Here is a 25,539-nt window from a genome sequence, read left to right as displayed (position 1 = left end):
GGCATTTTTTTGAAGATAAAATAGTGAAATTTAATGAATCAAAATGAACAACACACTCATAAAACCTTGCTCCTCGTGTTTTTTCCACCAAGTATTAGCGTAAATGCCTAAAAATGCAGCTACAAGACATAAAAACATAATGGCAGCCAATTGAAGAGAAAAAAAAAATTAAACTAATATCATTTCGAGCAAGTCTTTATAACAAACCATAAAGTTCAATCTCTAAGCACAAACAGATGCAACAACTACTGCATTGCTGATTGAACCTACAAGAAAAAAATTTTCTTCCAATTGTCGACAAATAATGCCAAAAGAGTGTCAATTAACCAACTCTTTGATCACATAACCCATGAAGAAATCAATTCAATGATCTCCCTTAACAAAGCTGCAAATATCTATGTAATATACATGTAAAAGATTTTGCCGGCACCATGAGCCATTCCAGTTCTATTTCTGGATTGTTCTCTGGCTCCGCTTCTCACTCAACGCCGACAGTAACTAACCCTCCGAGCCATGCCAAAACCTTTTTTCTAGGGGAAAAATTAATCCTACGAACAAAGAAGCATTCTGGCTAACGGATGGGGTGATATTGGGCAGATATTCTCTTTGGAGGCAACTTACGCAGGATGTACAAGACTAGAGCTGACGGTAGGATCTCAACCACCTGTAATTTGATCAATGGAAATTACATGCTTAGGAAAATAAAAGTGAGAAATAGGTGGAAACAAATCGAAAGAATTGGTAGAATACCATGTAATAGATCAAGTTCAAAACTGGATGGTCCAAAACATCAAGTGATGCATCTGAATCAAAAGCAGATAAAACCACCTGCACATAGGGAAATGAGAGCCAAATTGTTTGGGTCAAATATTATTTCTAAACAGTTGATAAAAAGAGTTGAGTTGTTCAACTGTTGTCAAGCTCAAATTGTTTGGGTCAAATATTCGCATCAAACATTGTTGATAACCCATTTTACAAGAGCCAGAAATTACTCATAACATTCTACTTCATGACCAATTTCTATTGATAAGACCATCTAAGATGGAAACCTAGGAAGAGAGAACTCAGGTGAAGCATACCCACTTGCCTCCCTCTCCAGCCCTCTCCATGGGAAAATGCTAACTTTGCACTTATATTCAGCTATTCACATAATATTGGGAGTATTTAGCCAGAGGAAAACTACCTACTCCTGTGCACCTCTTCCAGTCACTTTTAGCTAGAATGTCAAGAAAAGGAAAAACTCCAGGAAAAGTTCAAGCTTCCTAATGATTCAAAGGAAGGAAAAAAAAAAAGGACTAAACTAATTATGGGTTTTTACTTTAAAAAAACTAGATAAACTTAAATCTCCCAGAGGTTATCTCACATATGAAGGATGTAGCATGTCTAAATTCATGCATACTTAAGTGTTCAGATTATTAATTCGCCTCAGGATATAAAAATCAAATAGATTGTCATCTGTTGAGAACAGAGAGACACTGCTGTATAAGTTATATAGAAGAGACATACTGAATGATTAACCTACCACAGAGTTTGGTCCAAAAAGAAAAACTTACCACAAAGCACCTAATAAGAAAGCAGGTGAAACAAATGGCTGTAACAGATCCAACCTACAAAAAAAAGAAGACATCAAGTCAACAATACTAATGCCGAGAAAGTGCTACAACAAACTGACCCTTTTACCAGCTGCATATAATCGGCTATATGGTGTTGCTGTACTCTATTCAAGAACATATTTCAATAAATTCATGAACATGCCCAAATTTGTTTAAAGTAATTTCCCCAGAATTATGCCAAGTTAAAAACCAAGCAATTAGCACATAGAAAAGCACATTAAACTTATGCTATGGGGAATTATAGAAGAAATAAATTCTTATTTACTACGTGAATTATATAGGAAGGAAAATACCTCATGAAGCTTCTTCCTTCTTCCTTTTGATTCAATAGGGAAACGTCTTAGCATGAAAAACAGTCTGGAAGTATTGCCCATGAAATTCCATGGAGAAAATGCATAAACAAGAACAGTAAGGACTTGAGTGAGCAGCGTTAGGGCATCTTTAAAAATTCAACACTTGAAACACAATAGCCATAAATATTGTGTTAATAAACAACAATTACCTTCCTCCATACAACAAGAATCCTAATGCAGCTATAAATGACACCACTGGAGAAAACAATAAACAAAATAAGTGGCACGGTTAAAACAAAAGAAATAAACCTTAACCTGCATAAAGCTTCTATTGAGAAAAAGACTAATATGCAGAGATAAACCTTGTGAAACTCGTTTTGATGATTCACTGTTACACTTACCTGCAATAAAGATTTTTCCAATGAATTCCACCACACTGTTGTCATCTATCCAGAGGTATACCCAAATGCAGACCTGATGTCAAGACTTCATTTTGGTAAACTTCACTTACACATATCATAAGGTTTCTATGGAAGCTCAAGGATGTCTTAGAGCAAGTTTTGGCAGGAAACTTTGAGATAAAAACTTGAGAGCGTAATAAATAAACAGATATAATAATTTCCTTCAGAGATTAACCAGGTATTAATGATGGTAATAAGCAAAGTAAACAGTACAAGAGAATCCAAGTTCGAGCGCACCTGTATAAAGTAAATAACACCATTGATTGACATATAAAAAATTCTGAGCTTATCCGTTGGTAAGCTTCTTGCCTGCTCATAAGTAAGGTAAAATGTCATAGTTCCTCATGGAAGTACAAGAAAGAACCAAGCACACAAGTTCGTAACTGAAGTCAATTGACCAAAGACAAGCCAAATTTGACACATCATTTCACAAAAAACAACTAAGAAAGTCACTTGCCTGATGATAAATCTCTGCCCAAAACAGGACAAGTAATGTGTACGTGGAGAAAAACAGAAGGCCCGGAAGATCCAACAGTACAAGTGTGAGTACCTAGTTCAATAAGTAATGGCTCATGTCAGTATAAAAGCCTTGTGTCAATTAGAACATAACTCTTGTTAGTTGTGTACTCTATTTTTCTCTCAAAGTAGCATTCTCCTTTAATTCCCTTGTGCTACCCAAAAAGCCTTAATTTGTCTGAGAAACTGAAACAATAGGGACCTAGATGAGACAAATTTGCTTGGCTTGCCTAAATATAAAATGTAATCTTTTTGAATTCGAAACCCAACACAAGTTTTGTGTCAGACAATAAGAACTTTAGTGTATGAACCAAAATCTCTTGATTCCATAGCAAACTAACCTTGGGATGCAATACAAATACTTGCTTGTGAAATCCAAACACAATTGCACGCACTGCAACCACAAGAAAACTCACAATCAAGTAATCGAACTTATGTCCTAAATCGTAATAACATCATAAACAAAAAATACACTCCATATGTTTTGAGGACTTTGAACATCACCTCCATTAACAATGAAGTTCATAAGATGGAAAACCTTCTGTGTAGTCCAACCATATTCGGGCACTCTCAATTCAATCCTTATTAATTGTATCTGCACATTACAAACACCAACCATTACATACAAACTAATCTAAGATCCTAACACCGTGAAGAAATTTGTCGACGAATAATGAAAGTTGCACTGAAATTAACATCTAATAAGCTTTAATTTCACATCAAATACTTAAATAAAAGAAATAAATGTGTTAACTGAGGGAAAATAAATATGACAATTATCACAATGTCACTATCTAAACGAACTGAGTCATTTGACTCCTAAAAGGTTGAAAACTAGTAAAATGAAAAAATGGAAATAAAAATCAACTCTGGAAACAAATCCTCTACTTAGCACTGATCCAAGCAAAAAAAAAAAATCGAACAGTGGATCAAATTAAAAAACAAAAAAAGCACATAAACTTGAAAATCAAAAGACGAAAGATAGGAGATGACCAGAGCAACGGAGGACACTAGGGCATAAGCGGCGCAGAGAGCGTAGAAGATGCCATCCTGCCACTGAGTCGACTCATTGATCTCGTCCCACCAATCGGACACCATAGCTGGAAGCTCCATAGGCGCTAAGCTCAGTGGTATGCTCCTCATTCTAACCATTCCTCTTATTTTTCCCGAGCTTTCCCGGGAAAGTCAAAATCCCCCACAGCCAAACAGAAAAGGAAAAAAACCCCCAAAAAAAAAAAAAGAGCAGAAAGAGAAAAGAAAACTTAGAAGCCGAGAAACGAAGGGAGACAACTGTGAGAGAGACGAAGAGAGAGAAAAGAATTTTAAATTTTAGATTATTTTAAGTCTACCGGTCAGCCCAAAGAGCTGGAGCTGATAACTAATTTCCGTTGATGAAGTTGTGAGGCTTTTCCTTCACCTTTTGGTCGCTCTCTCTACCCGGGTCTCACCTAAGCTTCTACGAGTTCATCTACGAACGTGGTGGTTGCTATTTGCCATTTTGCCCCCTTTCTTTTAATTTTTTAAAGTAAATTTATTAAGAACCTTCTTGATTTAATTTTTTTCCATAAGTATCTTTTTTCTCAATTAACATTTCATGGATAATTTTCATTCTCATAAAAATTAAATTATTAATTTTACTCAATTATAATCTAAAGTCAGTCTATTTATTTATTTTTAAAGATATTTTTATAATTTTTAATAAAAAAATATTCATGTTATATTTATTGAAAAAAAATCATAAAATGTCATGTATGAAAAAACGAAATCGCGAAAATAAGTGGAATTTACCATTTTTTTAATAATATTCGATTTCTCAATTTTATTTTCCCCACGTGTCATAAATTAAAAAAAAATATATTCTAACGAAACTCAACCATTAGATAATAATACGAACATGTTATGAACAAAATAAAATCTTATTTTATAAAATAATATCAATATCATTTTAATTATGATTATACTTTATACGTTTATTTATTGATAAGCAGAATTTAGACAAGCCTTATAATTTTTCATGACGTTATTAAAGAAAATCATTTTTATTAAAATAAAATAATAAAAACATGCATATTTTATTTATTTATTTATCTTATATATATCATATAATTATAACACGACCGAAGTGTGTTACGTTGTGTAATTTTAAAACGGGGGGGGGGGGTTGGGGATTGAGTGAGTAAGAGGATCACGTGTCGCAGATGAAGATATGCTCTCATGAGATTCCGACTGGGGCCCCACAATGATGGGAAGAGGTGAGGGAGGGAGTACTAATTTAACAGGACGTTGACGCGAAGTTTCTTCGTGTCCCTGGCCCAAGGGCCCATGGCCGGTTTTGGCGGTGTTTCTTTTTGATTTTTCCTCTTCTCAATTTTTTGTATCAATTGTTTAATTATTTAGGGCCCCATTTCCAATTCAAATTATTAAGCAAAAAAAGCTACATTATGATTGTTTAAATATTGTCTCATATGACTCAATAATTATAAATTCAAACTTTTTATTTTTTAATGATTTTTTCCTATTAATTATTATTTCCTTCATCTTATAAATAACATCTAAATTTAATTTTTTTTCACAATGTAATTTTTTTAACTTTAACTTTTAATATTTTAAATATTTTATTAAACTAAAATTTTATGAAAGTGCATTTGAAAATCTCTCCATTCAAAGTTTTTAAAAAGTACTTTTTTTATATCTTAATTAATAATATATTTTCAAAATTTTGCTATTAAATAATTAGTGTAAACTCCTCATATTGTATTATTAGAATTAATTTCATGTCAAACATTTCAAAAAGAGTAAATAAGGCACTTTAATCTCACATCAAACAATGTGAACACTGCACTCTCAATCAAGTTAATTTTTTGAGAAAAATGAATTACTTGTGATAAAGTGATTTCAAACTGAATTCAATTTAAACTCGATTCATCTTAAGAACCTTTAAAGAAAAGGCAAGTATGATGGTTAACAACGACGAGAATGTTTTAGAATCAAGTAAGGTAAAATGTCACGTCAAACACTTCAAAAAAAATAAATGTAAATATCGCATATCTATCAATTTATTCTTTTGAAGAAATAATAACAGCCTTGTGACATTACGTGTCATTTTCATGCAATACAAGGACCAAAAAGTAGACATTCCAAAATTTTCCATGGTTGTTCAATTAATGCTTTTCTCCTTCTTCCTTTCTCCCCCTTCTTGCCTCTTATTTCTTGATAGAATAATGTTGCTTCTATATTCATTTAGTCTGGTTAAAGTTAAATAATTGATGTCAACTCTTACAATTTGCCAAATTGGTTCCTTGCCCGCAGCCTTTGCTTTCATGATGTTTACGTCTAAACATGGCTAATTTGATACCACAAATTACACGTCTAATATAAAATTAAGTAAAGCGTAGTCTTATCTTCCAGCATAACATCGATATGATATGGAATAAAAATAGTGTAAGAATGCTTTTTTAATTTGAAATATTAATGTTGTTAATAAATATAGTTGTCGTATAGTGTTATGGATAGTTCAATGTATGGTGTAGTTTTTTGACTTGTTTTTGTGTGGATAGGAGTGGCATGTGTTTTCTAATTTAGTTAATGGAAGAAATGTGGAAGTTAAATTAGGCACAAAGTACTTTTAGTAAATTCAACTTTTGGAAGTTTGGAAGAACAATTAGTTTTTCTTTTCGTCATTTAAATTGTGAGCTACAATTTGTTAATAAGGATTGGGGAATGTAAAAATTTATTTTATGCTTCTAAAAATGTTTGATAAGAGATGAGCTTTGTGCTTATAAATATGGGTTGTATAATTTTTTTTATTTTTAATAATTGAGAGAATGGAGATTTAAATTTTACTTTTTAGATAAAAAACTATATACTAATTAATAAATTAAATATTCGGATGCGAGTTGCATAATTTATTAAGTTAATTAAAAAAAAAAAGTAATAAATTTACGATAAAGTGATATTAGAGTCAATTTAGACTCAACTTCGATTTCACTATAAGCGCTTCAATGAATGGAAATCGGTAGGGTGACTTGATCCGCAACGAGGACGTCATGAATTTGAATAGATAATAAAATCCAGTATCGAGTAGATAAAAAAAAGTTGTGGGCCACTAGATGGCCCATTAAGTTTATTTTCAATTATGTATTTTTAGATGGAAGCCTCATATCGGATCCGTGGCGCAATGGTAGCGCGTCTGACTCCAGATCAGAAGGTTGCGTGTTCGATTCACGTCGGGTTCAAATCCCCGGTTCGATTCGGATCCCCGCTTTTTTTTTACCTGCCCGCCACGGCAGCACTCCGCTCACTGATCTCCAACTAGAAAAACCCCAAAACCCTACACTACCTCCGAATCACCTCCAAAAAAATGGCTTTACTCTCCCGCGTCCGTGCATCAACAACCGCCGCAACTTTGCGCCTCCGTCACTTCTCGATCCTCTCCCCAGACTCCTCCACCCCTCTAACCTCCCACCAAAAAACACGCGCCGCCCTTTCTCTCCTTAAATCCGAGCAAAACCCAGACCGTATCCTTGAAATATGCCGCGCCGCCTCCCTCACGCCAGCCTCCCACCTCGACCGAATCACTTTCTCCGTAGCAATCTCCAAGCTCTCCGAAGGCAAGCATTTCCAATCCATCGACACTTTCCTCCACGAGCTCCGTTCCCGCCCTGACTTACAAAACGAGCGTTTCGCTTCCCATTCTTTAATCCTCTACGGTCAAGCTAAGATGCTTAACCACGCCTTAACGGCCTTCGACGAGTTTTATAATGAAGGGTTATGCCGTTCGGCGAAATCCTTAAACGCTTTGCTTGTGGCGGGGATTGTATCGAAGGATTATGAAGAAGTGAAGAGGATTTTTGTGGAATTTCCTAAAAGGTATGGGATCGAACCCGATTTAGAATGTTATAATTCTGCGATTAAAGCTATGTGTGAATCTGGGTCTTCGAGTTCAGCTTATTCCATTTTGGTTGATATGAAAAGCAAAGGGGTTCAACCAAATGCGACGACTTTTGGGACTTTGTTGGCCGGGTTCTATAAGGAGGAGAAGTACGAGGATGTTGGGAAAGTGTTAAATTTGATGAAGGAATATGGGGTTCCTGTTGGGGTTAGTACTTATAATACAAGGATTCAAAGCTTGTGTATGTTGAAGAAGTCTACTGAGGCAAAGGCTTTACTTGATGGGATGCTGTCAAGAGGGATGAAGCCGAATACGGTCACGTATAACAATTTGATTCATGGGTTTTGTAAGGAAGGGAATTTGGAGGAAGCTAAGAGATTGTTTAAGAGTATGAGGAATTCGGGTTTGGAGCCGGATAGTCAATGTTATTTTACTTTGGTGCATTTCTCGTGCCAAGGTGGGGATTTTGAGGCTGCTTTGAGTATTTGTAAGGAGAGTATGGAGAAAAATTGGGTTCCAAGTTTTTCATCTATGAAATCGCTTGTGAACGGACTTTCTAGCATGTCTAAGGTTGAGGAGGCAAAGGAACTTATCCAGAAAGTTAAGGAGAAGTTCTCAAAAAATGCAGATTTATGGGATGAAGTTGAAAAGAGTTTGCCCCAATAGAGAACGTAACTAGGGTGTCTTAGAGTTTGTTATTTAAGAGTTTGAGCATGAATTATTAAAGCCAGTCAGGCCAATTTTGCATGGAAATGAAACTGAATAGGGCATTTTCTCATGAACAGGATGGATCCGATTTCATTTTGTTTCTTGAATTGGTGTAGGATATCGAACTTTTATGTCATTCCTTAGCTATTCCATGTATGCTAGTGTGTGTGGAATTAGTATACTCACATATTCCAGAAGTCAAGTAATAACTTTTACATTCACTTGCTGATTATGCATGGCTCAAGTAAAGTTGTGGTGCATACTGATACTTTTTCTTAGACCAGCTTTAAGATTTTCTCTTTAAAACTCAAAAGTTTCCCCTGATTTAATTGAGAGATTCTAAATGGCCTAGTGCTCTCGTCTGTTTCAGGCTTAAAGGTATCAGATGAATTCCTAATTCCCTTCCCCTTTGAGTATATATTTCATATTAGGATTTCCCATGAATCTGTTACTTTGTTGCTTGAACCTATGTTGATTTGAATGCCTGCAGCTGTAGCTTTTAGGATAGAAGCCTGTTGAACCAATTGGTACTCATCTGTTTATTTATGGATATACTTCATACTGTTAATTATCATGAAATCATAAATCACAATCATGAGTAATTTTGTTTTTAATCCAAATCACAAGTAAATACGGTAAACTAATGGATAATGTAATACTTGATAAAATTTCAAGGCCATGGATGGTGCATACTTAGTTGGCCAATGTAGAGGGTTTGAAAAGAGTATGAGCTATCGAATACCAAAACTTCAAGGATTAGGAACCCTGCTCCATTTGCAAGGCTTGATAAATGGTTCGGATGCTGCAAACTTGTCTAGTGTGGTCTGATCGTCATCCTTGTGATGCTCATCCTTAGGTTTTCATCCTTCAAACTATTGCATTCATATGTTCATAGCACAAGATCCCATGCTGTCCTAACCTGTGACCATAAAAAATACTTTGTTGCTGGAGGCAAGCAATAGAAGCTTTTTCATGTTCAAACAAAAACTGAAGGATCTGTTTGAGTCGCCCCTACTGATAGGTGTTGCTCAAGTGAAAAGAAAATGAACACGATGGATTGTGCGACTGAGAAATGGCAGAAATCAATATAATTTTCTTAAAGAGGTTAAACATCAAGAACAAAATTTTTTACACGATATAATTTGCGATTACTCTATGCTAAAAACCATTCTTTGCCAATGCCGTATTCATTGAGAGTTAATTGTTTCTGACACTTTTATAACAAGATGGTGCAGGCCATGTGCAAGAAAGCAATGAGCTCCTTTGACTCTACATCCAGTTTGTACTCTTATGAACCATTCCTTCTTCCCTCCTAGAGCTATAAATGCTCACTCATCAGGTGCCAGAACAAAGGGAACTCATCAAATTGTCTCAGAGTTGCACTGAAAACTCAAACTAAGACTCTCTTGCAATCAACCTGGGTCTCTTTCTCATGTATTGTGCTCCATATGCAAGGGTAGAACCCACCGTTGTTGCAGCCACAAGCCAACTGTTGAAATGCCATGGAAAAATAAGTTTTTGTGACTTATATAATCTATTTAAGTGAGTTTGATTTAATGCGCTATGCGTCAGCTAGTTTACCTTAAGTATGTTATACAAGATTGAGTTTCTGGTGTTCCAAACTCTGGTTGAAGGAGCGCTGAAGCAACTAAAATCAGCTGGAAAACTGTGTTAACCTGCAAAAGTTTGAAGTCTTTACAGATAAGAAAGCATTAACCATTTTCACAAGCTGCAGCATTCAGGTGATCTGTCATCTCTAGATGGCTTCTTTCTATATATTGCCACAGTTTTCCACTCCTTGGTCTCACTATCTATTTGTAGTGGTTAAAATGTTAAAGAAACACAGACCCCATTGCTAACCCTCTACTCCACCCAATCAGAAAAACAAAGGGTGATGCTTACCTTGCTTATAAAGAGAGGCTCAACCTTCTGCGGACTAGTCCCATCAAGATTGAAGAAATCTAGCCAACTTTTCCACTGAATAAAACCAGCACAAGACTAAAATAAATTATTGCCAAAGTTTGCCAAGCCGTAAAGCAATTGGTACAAAAAAAAAAAAAATAGTGCCAACAAAAGTTCGAGTAAAGCAACCTCACCTGCCAACCCAAGCTACTAGCTCTTTGATACACAGCACCACTAACAAGGGCAACATCACGCAAGACAACTAGTCCGACAAGTCCAGCTTTACAGCACAGAAGACTATTAATAAGATAGGCATCATCAAACATTTACAGATAATATAGTACCTCCTATGCATGTAAAAATTAAATACCATACACAGATGACTACTGCAACTGCTGTAATTCCCTGTATTAAGGGTTGGTGAAACAGAAATCAAGACAAAGGATTCTGAGGCAATTGACTATGATCATCCAGTATGGTAATTCCAAATTTCCATTTGTTTGTGGATGCAAGGAAAGCGAGATAATATACACATTCAAATGCAGATAATTGTTATTAGATTATACCAACTAACTCTAATAACCAGAGAATTGCAGAAGATCCAAACATATGCAGACTACTTACGGTGCAAAAGCTGGTTATGTACCATTGACAAAGCAACACATCCGATAAGAACCTATACCAAGAAGACCGGAAACTTGTCAAATGAAACTCAGAAAGAGTCAAAAAAATCTACAAAGAGTAAGTGGCATTTAGTCATTTACCTTGTCAGCAAGAGGATCAAGATAAGAACCCACCACCGAATTGATCCTCATCTTTCTAGCCATGTATCCATCCAACTAGAAGAACAAGCAGAAATGATGGAAATGAACTAAATTGTCATGATTTATACAAATTTTTTTCTACTTGTTTCGATAATATGAACAATGTCGTGGAATCCATACCCAATCAGTTGCACCAGAGATGGCCAATCCCACAAATGCAAAACCATACATTTCATTTACAATCATCCTGCATTAACTCATTAACTTAATTGATCACAGCAAAAATCAAATTAATTTAAGAATAAACCAAAATTGGTATTAAAGATTAGAACTTACCATCCCAGCAGAGGACCAGAAACCAATCGACTCATTGAAATTAAATTCGGCAAATTGACAAAACTCTCCACTACAGCTTCCCTCTCCTTATCCACTTCCCTGTCGGTTTCCACCCGATTCGAGACTCTGGGGTCCGATAGAACCGCGCCGAATCGTATCTTGACCGGAAACTTAGCGCCGCCTCTAACCAAATCAAGATTCAAAGCTTGGACTTTTCTGAAAACCGCGACGTTCCCCCAAAGCGGAGTAGCGGATTGAGAGAGTTTCCAGGGAGGAGAAGAGAGGAAGAGAGGGCCGTTGAAAGGAGCGATCCATTTGGAAAGAGATGGAGAAGAAGGCGAGACTCGGCTGTGGAAGAGAGGAGAGGACAGAGGTGGAATTATACAAGTCGTCGAACTTGTCGATGCCGCGGTCAAAAAAGTTCGGGTTTTTTCAGGGCATTTCGTGATTAAAGCTTGCAGAGATCTGTAAATCCCCATTGATGAAGCATTGCTTTGAACAGAAAGACCAAGACAAAACAGAGAGATACTGTCCCTTCGGAACGTTATATTGTGTTTTGATTTTCCTAGGTTTTGCAAGGGTTTAGGGAGATGATGACGACGAAGACGACGACGACTATTGTAAATGCCATTTGCCACGTGTCAGCTTTCCCTAATTTGTAACCATGCAAAGAATTCCAATATTTTTATAATTATTTTCTAAAATTTAAATAAAATAGGAAAAATCAATTAGATACATGCATGGTTGAGAACAGTGGGCACATGTCTTAGTTAGTCATCATCTTCTTCATTTACTGCATCCTCTCCCATGGCATTAAATAGGCCAATTATGGAATAGAAGTTGTTGGGAAATTTGTTAAATGGAATTAAACTGTATACGCGTCTGTTCTGTTCTACCAAACTTGTCAAACAATTTAACTCAGTTTTGGGCGTTTGATCTCTATCCACGATGATCCATAAGGTAGATGGAAAACAGCTAAATTTAGCAAAGTGAAACTGGTATACTGGCCATGGTGATAAATGGGTGATTAATGGAAGCAGGCCCCTAGCCTTGCTAATATATGAACAAGATTTCTGTTTCTGTCTATGTTTGTAACCTGGATCAAAGATATATGAAACAGAGTTTCTGCATTGGGAAGAGCCTTGGAGAGTTGTGAGAAAGGAGAATGAGTTGCTTCCTTTGTTGTGGGGTGGAGGTGCAGCAGCGTATTGGTTCGTTCAAGGAGAGCAGCCATGGCGTTGAAGGCAATAACAAGAGTGGCAAATCGTTCAAGTCCTTCATGAACAATCTAACAGGCAAAACAAGTATGAATCAGAACATGTTAATTGTCAAATTTCATTGTGCTTTTTAATTCTTAACTTGATTCCTGATTGAAAAGCTTCCAGAACCAGTCAAAAGGGTATCTTCGTTGCTTGTTTGGGTACCTTGTTTCGAGTTAGTGTCTGTGTTACTATTCTGGAGATCTTGTTTTAGCCATGTTGATCAAATGTGCAGGTAGCAGCAAGCAGAAAATAGCTGAAGAAATCCAGAAAATCGGAAAAGCTAAAGTTTCAGCTCGTATTTTCACCCTCCGAGAACTAGTGGTTGCTACTGACAACTTCAATCCTGATTGTCTGATAGGTGAAGGTGGATTTGGCAGGGTCTACAAAGGATACATAGAGAGCATCGATAAAGTATCTCTCTTTTTCTTTGAACTGTTCTCGATGCATGTACTAACATGACACTCTTAAGTATATGCTTGGTTTTTCTTTTAACTCCATTTTAGATTGTAGCCGTGAAGCAACTCGACAGAAATGGAATGCAAGGGAGTAGAGAATTCTTCTCAGAGGTTCTGATGCTAAGTCTGGTTCATCATCCAAACCTTGTGAATCTGATCGGCTATTGTGCAGATGGGGATCAGAAAATTTTAGTTTATGAATACCTGCCAAATGGATCTTTGGAAAAACATCTTCTTGGTATGTTAATGGATACTTTTTCACTTATTCAATACTAATATAATTCTAATTCATTCTCCCAACTGATTGTATGAGCCGAGAGAGCTTGCTAGTGGAATACTGATTAAGAGCTGAACATCTTGATTCTGATTATGTTATCTGTTAAATCAGATTTACCTCCAGGTAAGGAGCCACTGGATTGGAATACTAGGATGAAAATAGCTGAAGGAGCAGCCAAAGGACTGGAATACCTGCATGACTTTGCTGAGCCGCCAATAATTTACCGTGACTTCAAAGCATCAAATATATTATTAGATGCCGACTTCAATCCCAAACTCTCTGATTTTGGACTTGCAAAGCTAGGTCCGACCGGAGGGAGGGACCATGTATCAACAAGGGTTATGGGAACCTATGGCTATTGTGCCCCGGAGTATGCAATGACAGGGCAGCTGACAACAAAATCTGATGTTTACTCTTTTGGTGTAGTCTTCCTGGAGCTAATCTCGGGGAGGAGAGCTATCGATATTGAAAGACCAAGTGAGGAACAGAACCTGGTTGCTTGGGTATGTTCAAGAACTTAATAATCACTCAGCAAAGAACAAATGCCATATTGACCGAAGGACAATACAAATTCTCAGAATTATGATTCAACCTGGCAATCCTCACCCCATCACTGAGACAATTACATGTGACCTTTGCATGCTTCTAGGTTTTTAAAGCTTTGAATTGAAGTTCATGATTCATCAATCTAACTTTCTTATCCATTCTCATTTCCATCTTGCAGGCAGAGCCATTATTTAAGGACAGGCAGAAGTTTACGTTGATGGCAGATCCCTTGCTTGGAGGGAACTACACTGTAAAGGGTCTTTATCAAGCTCTTGCAGTCGCAGCCATGTGTCTTCAGGAGGAAGCTGATACCCGACCATTGATTGGTGATGTTGTAACTGCCCTTGAGTTTCTGGCCCGGCCAAAGGACACTAACAAAATTGCTGCAGAATCCGAAACAAACAGCAGCTTGCATGCTAGCTCCATGAAAGAAAGGAAGTTCCAAAAGGGACCGTGACTTGTAGCCTAGCTGGGGTGAGCAAAGTTGAAGCTTGGTAAAAATTGCAGAACTGAACCAGCTTAAGTTGTTCATACCATACTAGCATGTTGTTGTGTAGATAATTGTGAATCTGTGAGCGATTTGATTAATGGTGTAATCGTTTGAGTAGCAATCGTAGCCATTTCTAGCGTGATTCTGGAAGCCACTTGGTGATAAGTTCATGTTCGGTTGACTCCAGGAGAGAACCTGTTGTCAATAAATTTATGAATTTTGTTGAGGAATGCCTTTGCCACGATAGGAGAATCAAGACATCATTGCTATCAATTCTGATATTTTTGGGAGAACAACGATGATTTCCTTCTACTTTCTAGCAGGAAAAAGAAGAAGAAGAAGACACAAAAAAGAAGGCACGTCAGGGCCCATTGTGGAACCTTAATGAAGGTTTCAACTTCAGTGCCAAATTTACCATCACATTTAAGGTTTCCCCGTATGCAAAAGATACTTATAAGTTACAAACTCTTTGACATGAATCTCATTTCTTAATCAGAGCCCTCTTGACTGTTTTAGCTTCTGTTAAGACCGGGATTTTAATGATGAACCTGTTTGTCAAGAACGTGCAACGCAAATGACAGTAAACGACATGAAAGACACATATAACTTGGTTTGATAAACCACAAAACATAAAAACATAAGACAGGTGATCTTTCAAATGCCAAAATATGGCTAGGAATTCATTGCAGCAAGTCACAGCAAGATCAAGTTGAACAAAGACAGCTTTTTCCTTTGAGATAGCATATACAATTCATAGATTGTGCACCAGAGATAACGAAACCTTACAGAGGAGAACCTCGAAGGTTCTATCATCTATGTCACAGTTCAGTAGGAATGTGTCTATGAAGAGAGCTTCAATAAACGCAGTAAGAAACACAAACCAAAAGTTTGAATTCTTAAAACCAAAAGATAAAATTCAGAAACTCCTCGCTGGATTCTGATGCTCAGCTCTGACCCAAATTATAAAGTGGCTCACAAGTTTAGAGAAAAAACAGATTATTAACAATATTTGATGAAGCTCTAAGCTTCTGAAGAGTGGCAAAGCACTATTTGTTCCTTCAAGTCCAACTGAGAAATGGCCAGAAGTCGAAGGCTGGCATCAAAACAAGAGGGACTAAAAGTGAAAGTTGTTCACATCACTTTTAAGGATCCTGTAATTGAAACCAGGAATCCTGTTTAGCTGATTCTTATCTGCAACTTCCGTGGCAGAACACATGCTTGGTAGGAACCCGCTGCCCCCTCTTCGCTTCTTCCTTTTCCAGCCAGTAATCGATAACCAGAGACTCTGCCTTGCATGACCTCTTCTGCAATCCATCTGGACCATCTCCACTACTTGTCCATGCGGTTTCCAACAGCTCCCGCGTCCCTCTAACTCAAACTTGGTAAAGTACTCAATCTCCTTCTTGAGAAGTGATCCCACAGTTCCCCTTGTGCCTATTGCAACAGGAGTTGCTGCAGCCATTTTCTCAGGGAAAAACTTGGTGTTTGTGAAGCTGGCTTTATACTGCATTTTTTTAAGTGGTACTGGAGGCTTGTGGCTGAAGAAAGTGATGGCCCTGGTTCCTTGCCTATGTTGGGAAGATTACTTTTGCTTATGAGGCATCCCTCTGACCTAAATAAAGCTATTAATCTAATCACTTTATTAAAGTGGACAGCATGAGTTTCTGCATAATTGGAGCCTCGGATAGGGATACAGACCATCATCATATCCTTCCTTGTGTTTGCAATGAAAGCATGCATTTTTTCCGTATTGTTTTCTGTTTACCCCTTTGACCTTCTAAACCATAGAAATTGGCTGCCCCCTTCCGCACATTCCTTAAGCTGTAAAACTGTAATCTTTATGATTGGTTTAGAACCATGATCTGAAAAACAAAACAAAACAAAAAAAAAAGAAGGAAATTTCAACTGTGCTTGGTTTCCTTTCTATCTTTATTAGGTTAAACTTCTTTTCTTCTCATGGCTTGCATAGAGAAAGGGAAAAAGGAAGGCTTCTTTCACTTGAGTGCTTTTTGTTTTGGGTTATTAGGCATGGGGTCCTAGTGCCCGTTGATTTCTCAACTCCCTTTGCTTTTTTGTGGAATGTCCCATTTCTTTTTCTTTGTTTTTTGTTTTCTTGCAATCGTTTGAATCAAAAACAACCTTTAAACGCATTGTGCGGGTTCCAATGATTAAACTTATCCATGCTAGTGGCTGAAATCATTTCTTCATTTCAGTAAGAGAGTTGTATGATCAGGGAAGTCTTCTTTTGTATACCATCTAGATTCTGAAACAGGACAGGACAGCAGACCATTCAGGTAGACATCTCCTGCTTTCAATTTAAATTAAATTAGTGAAAAAGTGGTGCTGTGTCTGATCTGGATGCATGACAATAATATCCTACACTGTCACCAATCCCGAAAGACAAAGAAATGTGAAAACAAAGTCTTTTTGTGCCAGGCAAAAAAGCATTTGAGAAGCTAAACAAAGATTTCAGACGACACTAAAACGGAATCAATCTGTTGAGTTCAAATCTTGATCCGACCAGACAGTGATACAGGTGTCTCTAGCTGTAAACCTTTACAGTTGGGCTCATACTGATCACTGGCTGGGTCTCAGAAAAGCAATTTTATCAAGACATGCTCCTACTTCCTCATGATGTAAAATCTATTTTCCGAAAAATGGGTTTGAAATGTATGATCCATCTGATGAGTTTGTATCATGTAGCAGCAATGGAAAATGAATGAGATGCCGGGAAAAATACATGCTGAGTATTGAAGGGATTTGCAGTTTGCACCATCTTCCGGTCTCTCTTTCCACCAATATTGACTCATATTCAGAACTCCAGATAATTCGGTGAAAAAGTCCGATTAATTCAATTAAAACAAAATTTCAATCAGTTCCATTAAGAGGATATTTTTATCGAGATAATTCAACCGGAAACAAGAACAAAATCAACTAAAAATATAAGTTTCTATATATTTCCATTAAAGAAATGTAAAAAATCTACACTCTTGTTCAAGGAATGAATGATTGACAACAAATGTTTTCTTGTAAGCCTCAAAATTGAATTAGTGCCTCTTATTTTTTTCTTGGTTTTTGGTAATTATTCCATGCACTTCATATATTTTTATTTCCCTCCTTTCTCTCTCTCTTTGTGTTCTTTTTTTTTTTTTTTTCCCTTTTTTGAATTTTAATGTTGTATGAGATTTATTTGACAAGCTATTTTACATTGGGAAGGTGACAGGAAAACCTCAGCTTCCGATGGGAGGCAAGAGCTTTTTTGAGGGCAACATCCACTCTAGCGCCTTCGCGAAACACCGGGTCATACAGCTGACAGACAAACCTTGATAGTTCCTCTTCTTCTTCATCCCGGAAACCGGTAGAATGGTCGCCATTCTTCTCCAAGTCACTATCTTCCCAGTCACTCACCGGACTGATAGGTTCAGCCTCTTCTTCTTCTTCTGCATCTTCCTCACCAATCTCAAACCTACCATTTTCCAGAACGTTATACTCTCCTGAACCGTTAACTGCTGTCATTGACACTTCTTGGGGCTCAGCTGAAGGGCATATGACAGCTTTGGCCCCAGAATCTAGGAAGGCCTTGGTTAAATTTGCAGTTGGACCGTAAGTTCCTGTGCAGATTATGATCCTGTCCCTCCAAGCACCAACCTAGCATTATTTGAGACAAAGTATCAACCACATAGTACTAAAAACAAATTTTGTTCAGGATAACTCAAGTTTGTTCATGATCCACAGAAAACATGAATCAAATAACATAAAACATAAACAAAAGACTTCTGGCGCCACTGAAAGGGATTGGGATCATTGAATATGCTGACACAATGGTCCTAAGTTGACATGCCATCATCAAGAATAAATGTCATTCGACTGAAAATACAGGCTTATAGCAAATAAAATCCTCACGTCTTAGAAACCTATTACTATTCATTCAATGATTAGAAGCAACTGTCTCAAGTTAATCTTATGTCTGTCAAGGTCATCTCTATCTATTGAAGTTTAAGCAATTTTTTTTTTTCATCTCAAGGTTAAGCAAGTTTAAGCAATTGAACCAAGGAAAAATTCACTAATTCTGCAAATGCAATATTGCCTTAACAAGACCAGCAGCATACAGGACAAGGGACATTAATAGACCAGTAGCATACAGCAAATGCAATATTGCCTTAACAAGACCAGCAGCAGCATACAGGACAAGGGACATTAATGGAGGTTAAACATCAAAGATTTCGCCACGTAACTCTTCACCAGAGTGAAACAAGGGATATACAAATCACCCAATGAACATCATCAGGTATCATGTGCTTTGATGGGTAAATCAGATAATCAAATGAGAGCCATATACATACCATCCAACGAACATCATCAGGTGTCAAGTGCAAAGAAGGGACTGTACGACGAAACATGTATGCCCCGATTTCTTGATCATCTTCCATGACCTTTAAGAGATGTCATGACAATTACAACAGAACTTCATTAGTTTTGATAATATCAAACTAATAACAAATGAAATCACCTGAAAGAAAATGAGAAAAGCATGCGCACTTGAGTTTGGCGTCCAATATATTTATGGATAATGTTTCCAACTTGGAAGTATGGTCTATAGTGAATCAGATCAGCAATAGTTGTTATATTGGCAAAACTTGATGCATCATTCCGATGCTGGCTCCGTATCACTGACAACATGCTAACCTTGACACTTTGTAGAAACTTATCAGCCAGTTCTCCAGGTTCCGCCACGACAAAAACGTCATTCTGCCAACTAGAGAAAAGAAGCAGCTAGCAGGTTAGGACTAGGGCATAAACGACACTCACAAGTAATGCCACAAAATAGAGGGGCTTTTTAGACCTTAGTATTGATCCAACTGAGTCATTTTGAAGGGCCAAATGTATAATGCCCACTTGCGGTAGATTCTGTAACTTCTCATGCAGTGACCGTACAGGTAAAGAGAGCTGTCTGGGTGCAGGAGGAGACTTTGGGGGTGATGTAGCTGTCTTTCCGGATTGTAATCCATCCAAGCTTAAAGGTGGGACCATGTCAATTCTGCCAAGCCTCTGCAGGCCAACATCAGGACTGAACAGAAGAGGGCTTGAAGGGAAACTTCCAGTGATCAGAGGTGAGGTAAATGGTGTTGGAAAAGTTGTTGCTGGTAATGTCTTTGAAATTCCAGAGAGGCCATGCAAAAGAGATAATCTTATTCCATTTCGTGCACAAAATGACTCAAGTGCCCGAGCATGGTGCACAACTCTTCCCAAATCAGGACTATGCAAAGCTTCAACAAGTAGTACATTTCGCCTCCAACCTAATGAAGGGCTATTCTCATCTAGTACAGCCCAAGATAAAAGAATTTAAAAAGATTCAGCAGAGCATCCAGAAAGATAAAACATATGACGATTATCGAAAAGGAGGTCTAATACCTGCACTTGATGCCTTTGCCCTGGCAAAATGTTGAGATTTCAAATTCTCTGTCCACTTCTCATCATGTGCAAATGGTAGAAGAAGTCTTTCACACGCATTCTTGAAGGACTCCGAATTGTTTTGGATGTAGTCCTCTACAGCCGCTTCCAACTTCAGCCAAACAGTTGGATCAGTCTCATCTAGCTCCATGTCACAACGTTCATCAACTGCAAGGAAAACCGTATAAAACAATGAAGAGTTCATAATTATTCCACTAAAGAGCTATTCCATAAGGATAAATTCCGAAATCAAATTAAATGATGGTTGGATGAAAGCTAGTTATCAAGACATCAGCCAGGATTAAAATAGACCTCCAGCCCTCATCTTTGAAAGCCATAAGGAACCAAGAATTTATACCTGGATTAAACCGAAAATATTGTATCTCAGGGAGCATAGGTAACAGTGTACTCAAAGCTTCCTCCACTCGGTCCACAGAGCATGCACTCTCAATCAGCACTTGCCCAGTATCTAGATAACGCCAACCACCTTTTCGTGCCTACAACAGATGAGATACTCATGAATCCATGGATTGAACTAATGACCCTTAAAACTAATATGATCAGCAATGAAAAAATAAATTAGAAAGTTAAAATCTCTAGATTTTTAATCCTCCCTTAGTCAAGATACCAGAAATGCTTAAAAAAGCATCTCTGCAGTTTCCTGTCATTCCGCATGAATATCCTCGTAAAATGGTGATTTTTCACTTCAAGTGGTCATGGGAATTGAAAAAATTTTACGGAAACTTAAAGCCAGATCTCATGACAAATTGCTTCGATGACAAAAACACAAAAAAAATGCAGTTACCTTCGTAGGCACCGAGCCACACCCAATTGAAACTAAACAGTCAATTTTTGTATCAGGCCACAAAAGTTGTGCTTCTCTTATGGCAAAGATCGTTGGATTATTTGCCACTATAGCACCATCTTGCCAGCGGTATACATCTACAGAGAAGGTAAAACAAATTTAAATATAAATGTTAAGAAGCTTAGACATTCTTAAAATATAGTTAATTTAAGAAGCAGAAGAAAAATACCATCTGAGAAGTCATCGAGATAATACGGGGCAGCAGAAGATGCTCTTATAGCTTGCCATATATGGTGTTTACAACTTCCAATAAAAGCACTTCGTTTGTAGCCAACTTGAGCACCTGTAGTTGGAGATCCTAAAAAGGTGATTCCTGAACTTTCTGATATTGCAAAAGGCACCTCTGGTGTTCCCACAGGGTACTGCACATTAAGAAAAATATAAATGTATAAACAAACTTGTACAGCTAACAATATATTACCATAATGGATAAAATAGTCTAAATATATCTGTATGAGCAACATAATACTTGAACCCAATTAGAGTTCATATTATATGATAGAAAAAGGAACTACCTGATAATTGCGGAATACAAAAGGCTGAGCTGGCATAACGCTCACCAAAGTCGACACCACAAAAACTTTTGGAATGTTTTTCACGGCAGACTCAATTAGCAGGTCGCCATCCTCATCAGCACACATTTCCTTTAACAACCTCTCAAACTGATCTGCACTGTGCTGCAATACCATATGTTATAGTGTCTTGTTGAAAGCAAAGGATACTTTGAAAGGTAAAACAGCAGGTCCTTTTGGATTATTAATTTTACTCTTCCATAATACCACTAAAAAAAAAAACAAAAGTTGCAGCAGATAGGCATGTTTTATTGATTAAAGGCAATATACAGAACGAGCAACCCTTAAAGTAAATTATGGTAAATCCTCCAAAAATATCTTGTAGAAATACAAAAGGTTCTCATTCTTTTAAGATATACTTTGATATGTTATTCATGCCTCTACATGCATACATACACAAATATTTTCAAGGAAAACATGAAAGCAACCCTAGCACTATCGTAAAAAGAAGCACAAATTCATATTCATGAAAAGAGAAATTCATACTTTAGATCCATGTACAACAACTCTGAAACTCTGTGAAGAACTTTTATAAAGCTGATCCAACTTTTCTCTCCAAGTTGCAGCTTCATTATCCTTTGGCACAGGTTCAGCGAAAACAAGCTTTCCTACAAAGCCAAAATAGGAGAATAAAGTAAACAAATTGAACTACAAATAAAGTGTTGTTGAACAATGAATCTTTATGCAGCATACTCACCAAGATTTTTGTATATTTCTTCACATTGATCCAGGGTCATCAACTTAATACCAAGGGCAACAGCCAGCATGCCACCGGTTGATGTCCCACATATAAGGTCAAATAGCTCATGTATTCGCTTTCCAGTTCCCTTCTCAATTTCTTTAAGGATCTTCACAGTTGCAAGACCTTTCATGCCACCTCCATCCATCGAGAGTATGCGTAGGCCTTGTTTTGGGATCTGTCTCCCTCTAATAGCACGACGCAAGTTTTCATTCTCTCCTACAACAAGAACATAATCAGATGATCCATGATCTAAAGATTCTCAAAAAAAGTATTAAATCCAAGAAATATACCAAGAATTGCCAAAGCACGAGCTGCAGCTCTATTCACACGTGGTTCAGGTGCAATAGTCAGGCGCATGAGAAGTTCCTTCAAACTTTCAGAGGCGACCAGAATGCTGCGATTCTCCAGACAGAAGGCCAGATTTCCAACTGCTAATAAAGCAAGCCTTTGCACCTGATTAAATATAAAGGTTTAATTATACATAATCATTCAATATAAGAGAATCAAACAAAATCAGGAAGTTACCTCCGGGTTTTTATGGGCACACAGCATTTTTAATGATCTCAAAACATCCTTGGTTAGCATCTTCTGGGCTACAGTATCAGATACAAAGGCCAATGTGACCACAACTTGCAGCACAGAAACGAGTTCTTCTGGGGCAGGAGACCTCATTACAGTTTCAATAGGTTGCATGATATCACATTTCATCAACTGCATGGCCACAGAAACATCTCCAGCAAGAGTTGATAGAGCGGAGCAGGCTTGTTCAACCTACCACAAATCAGAACTATAAGGACAGTGCACAGTAGGGAGGGGAAAGAAAAGACAAACATTCTGATGTCACTCATAAAAGTAAAGTATATTGTGTACCACATGGCGGTTGTCACTACTTATCATGCTTATGAGCTGCCGCACTGCATTCTCATCTTTACCAATAACTACACGGTTCCCCTGGTCTTGCATTATTATCTTGGCCAGTGCAGAGGCTAGCAAAGGGTGATGACAAGAGGAAAAACGGAATATGAGAGAGAAAAAGGCACTCAGCTTGTGTCTAGATGCACCAAAATAAGAACTATTCTCCATCTGTAACACAAAAAGAGAAACAGTTTTATATATAGATTTGTACATTGTCATGTAAAAGCATGAGAATACAAACAGCTAATTTGTTGATGTGTACCTCTATTTGCACAGTCACTGATCTTAGATTTTCATCAGCCACAATCCTGATATTCGCAAGGGACAAGTGGCGAAGCTTGCGTAAAGGCAAGATCTCAGGAAGGAATTCAAGTGGATTACCAAATAACCTAAGAATTTGTAACTCAGCCATAGCCCTGCCATCAACTGGAGAAAAAAATTAGACCAGAGAAAACTACATATTCACAACCTTAAAGAAACAAGTTGTTTGTCAATAATGTGACCTGAAGTCAAGAAGAGGCCGAACAAGTTTGTTATGCTCTAATGATAATTCCACCAGCCCCACACACTGTCTCAGTTCCACTGCTCATAATTACCAACAAAAATATGGTAAATAGACAAGTGAGAAGGAACATCTATGGCCTAGACCTCCAAAAATCATGATAACAAATTTTTTTCCGTCCTAGTATGGCAAGTTAGGAACTCGATATGGTAATACAAGTCTCAGGAACACAATTTAGTTGTAAAAACAAGATCATGCTTACCAGGAACCGAAACAAGCATGTTGTAGTCAACCCTGAGTACTTTTAAGGTTTTTAGTTCACCAAGCTCAGGTGGTAACACTGATAGCTTGTTGTAATCAAGGTATAGTTTCTCAAGAATTGGCAAACGAGTTAGCTCAACCGGCAGTGTCTGTATCAAAAAATAAGCAACCAATGAGTTCCAATCTACTAAAGGAGAGGAAAAGAAACATGCCTAGGTTAGTTCATCGAGCTCATCCCAAAACTTTCAAAATTTTTAAGCAATTACCATTTCTCTTACCAATTTGTTCTGCTGACAAAGAAAAAGCCTAAAAAAAGAATCAATTTACTAGTTACTAGTTAAAATTAGGCTAGGCAGAGCCTTATACTTTCTTGCAGTCCATCATCCCACATTTCTCAAAATAATCATTTCACCAAAAAACAAATGAAAAAAAACAAGAAAAGCAAGAACAAGAAAAAGGAAGAAAAAGCAAGAATTTACCATTAAACCACAACCGCAAAGGCTAAGCAAAGTGACACTTCTCCAATGGTCACCACATTGAACCGGACTTCCATCACCAGATGGAACCAAATTTGACCGTAACAATCGAACCAGAACTCCGACTCCATCACTCTGCTGACCCGACCCGGCCGCCTTAACCATCGTAACCGCCCGTAACGGCTCCCTCCTCTTCTCCACCTTCATCTCCACCCCCACTACATTTCCTTCCGTCTGCCTCAATTCAATTGCCACCGCATCTTGCGGGACCGGAAGCGCCACCATCAATTGAGATTGCAGCCTCAACGCCACCTGGTCCTCGTCATCCCCCGCTATCCAATCCAGATCGATCCTGAACCCTACCTCCTGCTGATCCTGCGGCGGCAACGACGCCGACGAGGACGAAACGGAACTTGTCGATGATGCCGATGACGTGCGGTCGAGATCTTCCGCCGATTCTTCGTTCCCGTAGCTTAGAGACAATCGGAAGATCTCCGAGGGCCGTTTCCAGCCTAGTCCCCAAGACATTGTGATCAGACGTTCCAAATGCGGGGAAGAAGAGGATTATCCCGATCAGACGGTCGATACGATGTTTCACATTTGAAATGTATTCACGGAAAGAAAATCGAATTGAAAAGTAGTCATGATGATGAGGTTCCTTTCTTTCTTAAGGGTTAAGGCTTAGAGAGAGAGAGAGAGGAGGGAGGAGAGAGAGAGTAATGGGAAACTGATCGACAACTGAAGGTGCAATGATCTCTCTGAAATCTACGAACTTCGTTTCCGACACAGTTTCTGTTGTCGGAGTCGTTCGATTATCGTTTTTATAGTTGAGCCAGATCTCTGCGACGGCGTCGTTTGCTTGATGGTTGAACGACATAGTTTCGCTCCCTGGTGCATTAAATTTTGACGAAAGCGACGTCGTTTCTCTTAAGCCAGTCTCAATAATATGAATTCTGTTTTGCATGTGTTTTGTAATCTATAGCTTTCTAGTGAGAGTGACAAACGGTGATTGTTTAACAGAAATAAATACATAAATGACATAATGTTTAATTACTTAAAGCAGGTGGCCCAGATTCTAACTAATATAGGGACCATTAATTAGTTCTAATTCCCAATAATTCAACCGAAATTCGGTTTGGTTCAGTTTTGATTTTAGTCTATTACTTAATTTCATTTTTTCCCGATTGTGATAAAACCGATCAAACTGATAAATATAAATCGATTTCGATTATTTCGATTTT

The 25,539-nt window shown here is 37.7% G+C and overlaps 6 protein-coding genes and 1 non-coding gene across 9 annotated transcripts; 3 read left to right on the top strand and 4 right to left on the bottom strand.

The window, feature by feature from the left end:
* LOC18597126 (tobamovirus multiplication protein 1) lies at positions 151 to 4,368 on the bottom strand. The gene is made up of 11 exons (XM_007025975.2): positions 3,877 to 4,368; positions 3,388 to 3,478; positions 3,225 to 3,277; positions 2,825 to 2,917; positions 2,605 to 2,676; positions 2,308 to 2,380; positions 2,116 to 2,161; positions 1,907 to 1,970; positions 1,554 to 1,607; positions 751 to 828; positions 151 to 664 (listed from the first exon to the last, which is right to left on the bottom strand). The coding sequence occupies exons 1-11, from the start codon at positions 4,033 to 4,035 to the stop codon at positions 572 to 574; spliced, it is 876 nt and encodes a 291-aa protein (XP_007026037.1). The 5' UTR covers positions 4,036 to 4,368; the 3' UTR covers positions 151 to 571.
* Positions 7,047 to 7,118, top strand: TRNAW-CCA. The gene has a single exon. It is a non-coding gene; the product is annotated as a tRNA-Trp (tRNA).
* On the top strand, positions 7,053 to 8,714 carry LOC18597125 (pentatricopeptide repeat-containing protein At1g61870, mitochondrial). Its single transcript, XM_007025974.2, has one exon. The coding sequence runs from the start codon at positions 7,244 to 7,246 to the stop codon at positions 8,438 to 8,440; it is 1,197 nt and encodes a 398-aa protein (XP_007026036.1). The 5' UTR covers positions 7,053 to 7,243; the 3' UTR covers positions 8,441 to 8,714.
* LOC18597124 (cardiolipin synthase (CMP-forming), mitochondrial) lies at positions 9,595 to 12,104 on the bottom strand. Of its 2 annotated transcripts, none has more exons than XM_018123154.1 (8): positions 11,485 to 12,104; positions 11,329 to 11,395; positions 11,149 to 11,223; positions 11,009 to 11,060; positions 10,579 to 10,664; positions 10,385 to 10,480; positions 10,064 to 10,158; positions 9,595 to 9,971 (listed from the first exon to the last, which is right to left on the bottom strand). In XM_018123154.1, exons 1-8 carry the CDS (start codon positions 11,961 to 11,963, stop codon positions 9,878 to 9,880), a joined length of 1,044 nt encoding a protein of 347 aa, XP_017978643.1. In that variant the 5' UTR covers positions 11,964 to 12,104; the 3' UTR covers positions 9,595 to 9,877. The 2 variants fall into 2 exon arrangements, with proteins under 2 accessions (XP_017978643.1, XP_007026032.2); XM_007025970.2 differs by having other exon boundaries at positions 10,385 to 10,459; positions 11,485 to 12,102.
* On the top strand, positions 12,308 to 14,740 carry LOC18597123 (serine/threonine-protein kinase CDL1). Its single transcript, XM_007025969.2, has 5 exons — positions 12,308 to 12,788; positions 12,979 to 13,157; positions 13,250 to 13,439; positions 13,590 to 13,981; positions 14,203 to 14,740. Exons 1-5 carry the CDS (start codon positions 12,650 to 12,652, stop codon positions 14,479 to 14,481), a joined length of 1,179 nt encoding a protein of 392 aa, XP_007026031.2. The 5' UTR covers positions 12,308 to 12,649; the 3' UTR covers positions 14,482 to 14,740.
* On the bottom strand, positions 15,167 to 16,111 carry LOC18597122. The gene has a single exon (XM_007025968.2). The coding sequence runs from the start codon at positions 16,022 to 16,024 to the stop codon at positions 15,629 to 15,631; it is 396 nt and encodes a 131-aa protein (XP_007026030.2). The 5' UTR covers positions 16,025 to 16,111; the 3' UTR covers positions 15,167 to 15,628.
* On the bottom strand, positions 17,445 to 25,086 carry LOC18597121 (phospholipase A I). 2 transcript variants are annotated; one of them, XM_007025964.2, is made up of 18 exons: positions 24,302 to 25,086; positions 23,824 to 23,971; positions 23,563 to 23,641; positions 23,322 to 23,475; positions 23,015 to 23,227; positions 22,670 to 22,915; positions 22,435 to 22,597; positions 22,100 to 22,360; positions 21,889 to 22,010; positions 21,346 to 21,507; positions 21,000 to 21,192; positions 20,771 to 20,907; positions 20,324 to 20,462; positions 19,927 to 20,133; positions 19,358 to 19,832; positions 19,054 to 19,270; positions 18,858 to 18,947; positions 17,445 to 18,162 (listed from the first exon to the last, which is right to left on the bottom strand). In XM_007025964.2, the coding sequence occupies exons 1-18, from the start codon at positions 24,824 to 24,826 to the stop codon at positions 17,713 to 17,715; spliced, it is 3,981 nt and encodes a 1,326-aa protein (XP_007026026.2). In that variant the 5' UTR covers positions 24,827 to 25,086; the 3' UTR covers positions 17,445 to 17,712. The 2 variants fall into 2 exon arrangements, with proteins under 2 accessions (XP_007026026.2, XP_007026029.2); XM_007025967.2 differs by lacking the exons at positions 23,824 to 23,971; positions 24,302 to 25,086 and having other exon boundaries at positions 23,322 to 23,485.

This window comes from Theobroma cacao, chromosome 6, assembly GCF_000208745.1.
Source record: "Theobroma cacao cultivar B97-61/B2 chromosome 6, Criollo_cocoa_genome_V2, whole genome shotgun sequence".
In the NCBI taxonomy this organism is placed as follows: Eukaryota; Viridiplantae; Streptophyta; class Magnoliopsida; order Malvales; family Malvaceae; genus Theobroma; species Theobroma cacao.
This window is presented reverse-complemented; position numbering and strand designations above follow the sequence as displayed.